This window comes from Myodes glareolus, chromosome 2, assembly GCF_982192425.1.
Source record: "Myodes glareolus chromosome 2, mMyoGla1.1, whole genome shotgun sequence".
Classification (NCBI taxonomy): Eukaryota; Metazoa; Chordata; class Mammalia; order Rodentia; family Cricetidae; genus Myodes; species Myodes glareolus.
In genome coordinates this window covers 50,852,533-50,862,987 of record NC_142027.1, presented here as the reverse complement: position 1 = coordinate 50,862,987, position 10,455 = coordinate 50,852,533, and the positions used below count along the sequence as shown (strand labels likewise).

Sequence of the window (10,455 nt, the reverse complement as noted above, 5' to 3'; positions counted from 1 at the left end):
CTCTGTTTCCATCCAGTCTTACACTTACCCAGCACCTCACAGGAAGTGATAAGGGCACATCTTTCTTCACAAGTCCAGGCAGGCAAACCCTCGTCCTTTTTAAACTTTATTATGCTAAAAATATATAAACTACACAGAACAGTGGTGCTCTAGACTGCTCCTTTGGATGACCCCACTGTGATAGACATTACAACAGCTGCCTAGCAACCCAGGAAAGATCAAGAAGGAAGAACAAATTCCCAAGATAATCCTGCTGGCCTATACATTCTAGAAAGTAAACCAGGTTCAGGTAGGTGTGGGTGGATGGAGATAACCTTCATGGATCCTGGCACCAAAGGCTTCCTTGAGGACAAGCATGTAGCTACTGGTGCACAGCCGTCACAATGGTGTCAGCATCTGGAAGTCCGGAAGGATGTCTGCGACCTTCCGACGGAGTTGGTCTCGCCGTTCCTCTTTCACCCTTTCTTCTTTAGTAAATTTTACAAATGCCTTCCATGTCTGAAGCGTGACACTGAGAAGCTTCCTTTAAGGAGAAAAGGGGAGAGGTGGAAATCAATGGGAATTCCAACAGTACACAGTGTATTAAAGGGGAGAGGTGGAAATCAATGGGAATTCCAACAGTACACAGTGTATTGAAGGGGAGAGGTGGAAATCAATGGGAATTCCAACAGTACACAGTGTATTGAAGAAGAATGGACGGGGATAACTGCGATCAGTTGCCATTCGCACAGAACCCCGTGTGGACAGTGCAGGCTTTGGGACCTCTTGGTTCATCTGGTCACAGCCTGACACTGACCAACCTGGACCAGGAGTTGTGATGGGTGGGCAGACAGCCATCAAGGTAAAGACCATATCCGGAAGAGCTAATTTAGGGCACTGAGGCCTAAATTAAAGCTTGACTGGTAAGTGCACCCCATCTACAACAGAAAGCATCTCTAATTCAGTTGAGAAAAAAATATGCTAAATATCAAGTATGGAAAGATGGTGATGGGGGCGCACATGCTGAAACATGTCCTTGGGAAGCATGTGTACCTTTTGGGGACTGAACAGTGCCTACACCAGCTCTGCACTGGGCATGCTGGGGTGAGGCCTAATGCCTGCCCACTTAAGCAGCTAGCCTGTCAGAGTCAGCGCTGTGGGAAGGGACAGTGAGGGAGGAACACCGGAGGTATTGAAAGGTGCCACCTCTGAACTGGAGAGGGCGGGCCTTGAGCCAAGGCGAGGAGTTGCACAGAGTTACGGTTGGAACACAAGCACAGGGTTGCCAAGGCTGTTTGTACAGCTTGAGGCAGTGATGATATTTGCTCTGGTCTCTTGGCCAGCTAACGAAGTCCCAGAATGCACCTCGGTCATTAATTCTATGGCTGTTGGTTGGCTGATGTTTTAGATAATGTTGGCTTTTGTTGGCAAAGCCATTACTTTTAAAACAAGGAGGTCCCAATGAGCAGAACTGCTTCCCTGCATTCAATTTCTACCCACTCAGCCCACCCGAGAGATTCCTGTGGTCATCTCTAGGGCCCACCCTGGGCTTGACTTGACCCCACCTCCCTCTCTCACCTGCTGTTTACAGCTTCTCTTCCCTAACTATACTTCAGGATTTCTGACTCTTAGACTTCGGCTCCTCCTATTCTATTCTCCTGAAATCTCTGCCTGCCCTAGAGAAATAGACAGGGCACAGAAACGGCTAGCCGTGCTGAGGCAGGCTGCTGGGCAGTGGGTGCCATCTGGGCAGAGCTGAGCGACACAGAGGATGAGACTGTGTCTGCCCTTAAGTGAGGTGAACTTTGTGCCTCTGAGGGGCAGAGTAGGAGGCCAGTGGTGCAGAAACAGAGGAGCCAGGAACAAGGGACAAAGTGGGAAGGAGACACAGCCATAGCCGGTAAGCTCCATTTCCTGTTGACTGCATAGTTTTCCCACTCCAGACCCTGAAAAGGAGCTCTGTCTTGCTGTCATGTCTTACAGCTTACACATGACAGTGACAAAGGAAAATGAGAGGGCAGATGTAGCAAGAGCAGGTCTTAGAGCAAGAAAACCCTGTGTGGAGTCCAGTGAGCTGCCTGCTGTGTGTTATTTGTATGGGGGGGGGCGTACACTGTTCCCCTGGGGTCATTACAGCAATCATAAGACATGGCCTATGAAAACCCCAAATGAATCCTCAGGCTGAGAGAGATAACTGAGGCAGGTAGAAGGAGGCTGGATGCACATTCACAGGCATGGAATTCGGATCAACCCGCTGGGATTGGGCTAAGCCCTGCATTAATGCATTACTGTTTGGTCCTCACAGCAGTCCTGAAGGCAAATTCTGTTCTTACTCATTTTAAAGATTTTATTTATTTATCATGTGTTGTGTGTATGTATGTACGTGGGTGTGCACATGCTACACTATGAGTATAGGTTAAAGGACCCACAGTGAACTGGGGTCATCAGGCTTGGTTGCAGGCACCTTTACCTACTAGGTAAAGGCCATCTCAGTCCTGTGACAGAAGAGTCAGAGGTTATGAATCCGGAGTCACACAGACATGAATCCTAACCTTCCTCTACAGCAGATGCATGTATTCAAAGATAAGTCCCTTGGACACTGTCAGTTATTGAACCAAACTATAACACACTTGTTAGTCTATTCCCTGCCCACTGATTCCAAGAACAGTTTTTGCTAGGAGTGGATGTCCTGGTGTATAAGATGTGCAAGAGATATGCATATACACAGAGAAAACAAAGTATCCAAAAATAAATGTGAGGCCGGGAGGAGAGGGCGACTCCACACCCCACAAGCCTCCATGTCTCAGAGGGGTTGCTGCAAATGCACACTACATTAACTGCTTCCCAGGAGCGACACCTGACCATCAGGAAGGTTTTCCTGCCCAATCTCAGAACATTTCTGTATAAATGCTCAGGGAACACATACACACTCATTTATATTTGTGTGGATTACATTATTTCTCCACAAATAAGACTTAATTGTATTTTAAACATTAACTAATAATACATCTACACACAGAATTCAAAACAAGCTACCCTGTAGAGTCGAAGGCTACATGCTTAGGAAGGGAGCAAATCTGTCACTGTACAAATGTCCTTAGCTGTAGCAGGGACTTGTGATGAGGAAGGGGCCTGTGGGACAGTGATGTTCAACTTTGACCTCAGTTGTGACACGGGTGTCTAGTAATCACTGCCTTTGTATGGATTACACACTTTAAAAATTGTGCTGTATTTCACAATGTTTAAAAAAAATCAAAACTAAAAAACAAAACTCTGCGTTAAGGGTACTTGTTGCTCTTGCAGAGGGCCCACACTTGGTTTCTAGCACCCACAGGGTGGCTCACACCACTCTAGATCCGATGCCCTCTTCTGACCTCCGTGGCCACCAGACATGCATGTGGTACTCACACATTTGTATCATACACATTAAAAAAAAATCCCTAGAAAATGAAACTGTGTGACTAATAAGGAACACATTTGCCTAGATATGTCCCATGAAGCTCACATGGACAGGCTTCCTCGTAATTTTACAGTTGATTTCCTATGCTGCTCTCCCCGTGAGTCGGGAGGGCCCAACTCTTGCAGCCTCCACCTCAGCTTTTCACAGCAGCAGCAGAATATGGTACAGGCGGCTGGACAGTCAGTGAGCCTAAGTGCCAAGCCTTACCTGTCACAATGTTCTGCTGCAATCTCAAGTTTCCTCTGGGATTCGATCTTCAAATCCCTGACCATGGTCAACCAGGCCCTGAAAACCTTCTTCTGCAGTAAGTGGGCACAGAGTTTTCTTACTTCTTTCTCCAGATCATTGACACACTAGTGGGTGAAGACACAAAGAAATGAGAGAAATAGAATATCAGTGGACAAGCAGAGTAAGTAAAAAAAAAACAAAAAAAAAAACAAAAAAAACCCACACAAAACAAGCAAACAAACAAAAAACACATGGGAGAGAACCAAAACAACGTACAAAGCAAAATAATAAAAGATGCAAAAGGCTGAAAGATAATAAGGCAGCCAAAATAATATCTTCTGCAACATACTATAACAATAACAACAATTCAGGAGTACAAACAGGTGTAAGACTGATTGGAGGTTTCAAAATCAACCTAAATACTGTGTGACCAAAAAAACCAAAACAAGCCCCAAGGACTATAAAACACAAAAGATGAAGTAAGGATTCATTACAATATAAACACATAGACTTTATGGGAAAAGCGTCATGAGCTTGGGATTTTATACTAACCAAAGTTGACATTTTACAGGAATGAACTGGATTCATGACTCTTTTTGAAAAACCAAAGTGGCTGAGATTATGAAGGCTATTTAGTTTTTTTATTGGGGAGTTGAGCAGGGAGATGTATTTACTTAGTTGTGGTTTTCTGAGGCCAGGTCTTACTATATACCGTATATTATCCCTGAATTCATGGTGGTCCTCCTGCCTCAGCTTCCCAAGTGCTGAGATCATAAGCACTTGAGATGATAAGCATGTGTCATCTCAAGGAGATGCATTTAAAGTCCTTTCCCTGTGCCCGTACCTGGAACCAGCTTTGGAGGACTCTTCTACACAGTAGTTGGGAATATAGCTGATCAGCCTGGGCTGTCCTCACAGCCAGAGCTTCCTGGCTATACCGGAACCAACTGAGCAGGCATTTTCTTTGAAGAGCCAAAGAGTAATGTTCTTCTGCTACCTGGAAAATGTTTGAATGAAAAGAGGAACACCATTCCTTAAAATTTAAATCACTTAAGGGAACATACATAGCTAAGGAAATGATAGTACATAGCAGGTTTAGATAGTTATGTGAATTATATAGAATAATCTTGAGTTGCCTATAGTCTGTATCCAGAAAGGCACTGGCTATTGGCCTTGTTCTGTGAGGTCACAGATCCACATGGTGCTGACTCCCTGGAGGTTGCAGACGCTCGCTGGTTATGGAAATGAAATAAGCAGCTTCCACGACATCACTTCATGTCCACTAACCCTGGCCTGGGGGCTGGTAGTGCTCTTAGTTTGCTCTCATGGAACTTGGACAGCAATTCCATAACAGACAGCTCTTTATTATGTACTTAACCATGTCTAATTGAGGAAATGCCAATACTTTCAATTAGTTTTATAGAATGAACTGTCACCAGGATTGAAATTTAGACATTATCAATAAACCACAAACCATTTATTCAAAAATAACATGATGAATATTTTAATGTCTTACCAATTTAAGTGTCCGGAAGTATCATCCCAAATAAATACAACTCAGCTTTTATGTGTAAAAGGGAGACTGTTATGTTCCTTTGACTAGAGAAAAGACCTCTCCAGACAGTGATGTTTCCCTAGGTCTCATCTAGTCACCCAGTACTGTGAACCTGTTTCATCCAAGCAGATCTCCTCGAAGTCCTATTTACTGTCCAGAATGGTCATCACAGGGGACTCTACATGACACATGCAACCCTGGCAGCCAAATGCAGACTAACATTCTATCTGTTTTGAACTTGATCATTGACTTGAATGCCCTGTTCTAAGTACTGGGCAAATTTGTCAGGGGAATTTGAGACATTTCATTGGTGTTGGATTTCAGGGATCCCTGTGGCAGAGCAGACTGCTGTTCTCTGTAATAGCATTATGCACTCTTTGCAATGTAATTTTACAGAACCTCCCAATGGAGTAGATGGAGCTTCGTTCCTTCTTAGTGACCTTGGGCCTGGCCGTGTGACTGTGCTCTGCTCAATGAAATACTAGCGGACAGTGTTAGGTAGCTAGTTAAATTCGCAGCCTGAAGGACACTGGGAATGAACCTTCAGGTCATAATGAGCAGTTTATAAATCCATGACCTAGAGCTATTGGGCTGATTTTCACTCAAAAGAATGAAGAATGGGATCTGAACATAACTTCCGCTCTGGAAAGAGACATGACATTCCAAATGACCAGAATGTCACTAATAAAAAAAGTTATCTATTATTTATTTTCATTATGTATCTGTGTATTTGGGCATTTTTTTTTACAGCCTTTAGAAACAGAATACCTGCCTTAAAATGTGAAGTGGGGCAGCGTGGTCTCTGGTCACTGTAGACTCCCACCCCTTGGAGGGTGTCCTCTGTTTTATTCTGCAATAACTTTTACTCATGTTCTACTGTACAGTCTGTATTCAGTCGTGACGGAGGTCACGAGGACCTTGAAAACAAGGACTCCAGAGCAAAGTCCTGGTGATGGACAGCAGGGGTTCACAAAAGGGCTTGGTTCATCTGCTAGTTAACTGTCAGGTGGAAGGCACAACCTAAGTAAGTAGCTCCAGATCCAGTGCGCAGGACTAGGGAGAGACTGGGACCGAAGCTATACTATCCTGCAGACTCCTGAGAAATGCGCATGAATTGTAATGCACTGAGATTTGGGCGTTGTCTATGGACTTTGTCATAGGGACCCAGCCACTTCTCACTTTCTGCTGTAAACCATGCTAAACCTGAGTAGCCTCTATTCCTCCTGCAGTGGTGATCACTAATAAAACCACTCTAGTTTCCAGCACCCCTTAAATTACAAGTATTTAGATAACCAAATCTAAACTCTTACTCAAAACAGAAACATACGTACTCAAGCCAGTTATCTTTCTGCTTTTTGTTTTGTTTAGTTTTGTTTTTGTGAGACAGGGTTTCTCTGTGTAGCTTTGGAGCCTGTCCTGGAACTCGCTCTCTAGACGAGGCTGGCCTCAAATTCAGAGATCTCTGCCTCCGAGTGCTGGGATTAAAGGTGCACACCACCACCGCCTGGTGTTTTTCTGGCTTTTTAAAAGCACTAAACTCTCTCTAAGCTAAAGCATGTATTCGCAAAATGTCTACTTTCTAATTTGGGTTTGATATGATGGCGTACCTCAATGCTTTCCTTGCTTTGCATTCTAAGTCTCTTCCAGGGCTCCAGACCTTTCTTCCTTAGCAAGACCTTTTCATAATGATCTTTGGCTACTGCTTCCAACTCTTGATTTCTCTTAATTCTCTTCTGTATCTCTAGTTCTTTCTGGGGGGTAAAAAAGAGGCAAAAATTCCATGATTAAAAAACCTGAATAATTTCATTTAAATAAAAAGCCAATGAGTTTAACACATAACCACTAAATAGTGTGCCGGTTATTATAATAGAACTCTGCACTACACACACACACATGCATGCACGCACGCACACACACACACACACACACACACACACACACACACACACACACAAAGGGTCAGAAAAAGTTGGTTGTGAGCTCTATCTCAATCTAAGCTATGTATTCTTAGGTTTATTCAATAATGTTCATAGAAATGAGCTTTACTCCCCTCATTACTAAAAAACCAAGAGAAAAATCAGGAAGTTCTCCTTATTACTATAGAAAACCCCGCAAAGCAAACCTTCACTAAATAATGATGGTCAAATGACAACCCCATTGGAAGTCTAGAAGAATATTTTTAGTGCTGAGTTGTTTTTCCTTCCTAAGTGAACAGTAAGTCCAGATATAAGCTAAAAGTATTTATCATCATTAAACAGCCTTCTATCCTGAGTAGAAAGATTAACTAGTGGTTAGTTAATCTTTAGTTAGATAATCTTAGTAGAAAGATCCCTAGTGGTTCCCTGAGAGAAAAGACACCTTGTGCTCCTCACAGAAAGCATACACTTGTGAGTGGTGTGCCTGAGAAAGATGACAGGAATGTAATGGTCTACCCTACAGATACCATTATCTATTTTCTTTTAGTAAAAGCAGCCCATGATGAAGGTGGAAGAGAAAAGTCTACTGAAATATAGCAAGGCGCAGTTTTGCAGGCAGACTGCAGACTGCAGACTGCCCTTACAGTGGTCACTCGTGGGGCAGAAATACAACAACATTCAAGTTCCTTTTTCATTCTCTAATTTCATGTCATGAAAAGGACAGTGGTAAAAAGGTTGATTCAACAAGGTACTTCATGTGCCTGAGCCTTCTGCAAGAAGCAGCAGGGAGGGAAGGGGAAGAGGGAGGGAAAGAGAGAAACAGAATCGGAATATTTCTAAGAGGGAAGGGGGAAGTGTTCTCACCTCCAATTCAATCACACACCTGCAAGCTCCTGAAAACAAAATGTCCATATTCTTTAGGACATTACATCAAAATAACCTTTATAATCTTTATTTCAGACACTCAAGATCCTTCTTGAATGGGAGGCAGATATAAAAACCACAGACAAGCATTTCTTCATGAGTAGTAAAAGGAGGGTAAAGAATAAACAAGGAGACAGAAATGGGGTGTTTCCACATGGAGGGAACTGTCCCTGCACCAATGGTGGCTTGCAGACAGACACCAGAGCCTGATTTCCACCCTTTGGAGAAGCCCTCGGGCTCAGTCTAAAGAACCCACTTGCACGCACTCACATTTATTTTCCACTTCTTTGTACAGGAAGTGAACGGCAGCTGTATTCACTCTGCTGAGACAATGACATGGTATGATTCTGCTTTGAGAAAGCATTTATATTGGGGATCTACATAGAAGGGTTTTAAAGAGCACATAGTTCCCTCGGGTTAAAAAGCAATATTAAATATGAGTTTCTCTTTGATTTAAATTATATTTTGCATAAATATCAATGATGTTCAAAAACAGTGTCTCTCCTAAATGTTTATCTGTATCATCCACTATGTCTTGAGAGAAAGATCAAGGATTACAAGTATGTTAAAGGAAGTATAGGGCACTCAACACCATTCTAACACTAATTTCTTCACACTGGATCATGGAAATCAAAACAGAAACATGCTGGATTATGCCAATTTAAATAAAAGCAAATAAAACCAAAATATAAGCACTAACAAAAGTCCCTTTAACCTGTGGGATTCAATGCATCCTCTATTCCTCACCTTGCCTCATTTCACTGGAAAGTGGCCCTATCCCGAGCCCCCACAGAAGGCCCTCTCATCCACGTCATGAACGACGCCGATGTTTCCAAATTAAAGAGCCACTTGTCTCCTTCAGAACTGCGCTCAGTCACACTTCGTTGGGTATCCTATTCCTCCCCTAACACAAACACATCTCTCACTGTTCTGACTGTAGATTCTCCTGGGTCCTCTGGAAAAATATTCACGCATCCTAAGCTGTGGCCCTGAGCTCTCATCTCTGTCCAGACAGTATCCCTGCCAGGTTGATTCTAGTCACCTCCGGAGTGTTAAAAACACCGACATACTTGAAATTTCTAGATCCCATATTCCCATCCTGATGGTCAAGCTTCTCTGTCAGCTGTGTGTGCCTAACAGGTATCTGACATGCATTCGTGTGTCTTGCGGAGGCCTCCTCTGTATGCAGCAGCTCAAATACCATCTGCTCAGAAGAGTTTTCCCATCTTGTTTCCCACATGATTCTCCCCTTCCTACTTCTTTAGGTGTTGACCCCAGTACCTCTTTTCTAAACGGGCATAGGTGGTTTCTAAAGGCAGGGATGATGTCTGTCCTTACTGTTCTGTTCCAACACCCAGAGCAAAGACTAGCACGTAAGCAGATATTGCACAGCTAATATGTTTACTAAAGACAGAAGACTTCATTTTCTTTGATAAAATTATCTTCAATAACAGATGTCAATTTCCCAGTTGCTAAAACCTTATTTATAAGCTGGGTGTAGTGGTGACCACTTTTAGTCCCAGCACTTGGGAGGCAGAGGCAGGTGAATCTCTGAGTTCAAGGCCAGCCTGGTCTACAACATGCGTTCCAAAGCGGCCATCAACCTTCTGCCCCCCCCCCTAAAAAAGTGTATATTTATATGGCCATAAAACAACAGCAGTTTGATAAATAGTATTAGAAAATATGCATCCGACAAAAAACAATGGGACTTTAAGAGAAGGTTTTTATTTTTAGGTCATGTGGTGAGACCTGCATATGGCACTTTTACTGCCATATTGACATGTTTTCCCACCAGGATCACAGGCACAGGAAAACTGCAGCCATGCCCAACCCCTGTACCCTGCCTCCTGATAGAGAGGGCCACTTTATCATGGTCTTTTCCCTGAAGACTTCCTTTGTCCTAAAACTTAACATTACATGTTGTCTTAATCAGTCTTTTGCCAACTTGACACTAGCTAGAGTTATCTGGGAAGAGGCCCCTCAGTTGAGAAAACATCTCTATCAGATTGTCTGTAGGCAAGACAGTGGAGCATTGTCTTAAACAGAGGTGCAAGAGTACCTGGCTTTTTCTTTTGGGCCACTAACCAGTTCCCAAATCACGACACAACTCGGCCTTAGCTTAGCTCTCACCTGGCTAGATCTTTTAACTTAAATTGACCCGTTTCTCTTTATCTACCTTTTGCCTCAGGGCTTCTTAGTTTTCTTTCCTTCTTTATATCTTATTTTCACTGCTTCTGGCATCTGCTGGCTGTGGATGCCTGGCTTCTTGCCCTGGGGGGTGTTGGGGAGTCCCTTGTTCTCTCCTCCTCCTTTCATTTCTCTTTTTCTTTCTAGATTTCTCTTCTCTTTTTTTCTCCATAAGGTTTTAATTTGTAATTCTATTTTTTTTACAA

At 43.2% G+C, this 10,455-nt stretch overlaps 1 protein-coding gene across 1 annotated transcript in view; it reads right to left on the bottom strand.

Annotated features, from left to right (window-relative positions):
- Positions 1-93: 93 nt before the first annotated feature.
- Ccdc191 (coiled-coil domain containing 191) overlaps positions 94-10,455 on the bottom strand; it is a 69,009-nt gene continuing 58,647 nt past the window's right edge. The window contains exons 14-17 of the mRNA XM_048422595.3: positions 6,830-6,973; positions 4,512-4,664; positions 3,647-3,792; positions 94-523 (exon numbers count right to left, since the gene is read on the bottom strand). Coding sequence (XP_048278552.3) covers positions 379-523; positions 3,647-3,792; positions 4,512-4,664; positions 6,830-6,973 — 588 coding nt within the window. The 3' untranslated portion in view covers positions 94-378. The remainder of the gene's footprint in view (positions 524-3,646; positions 3,793-4,511; positions 4,665-6,829; positions 6,974-10,455) is intronic.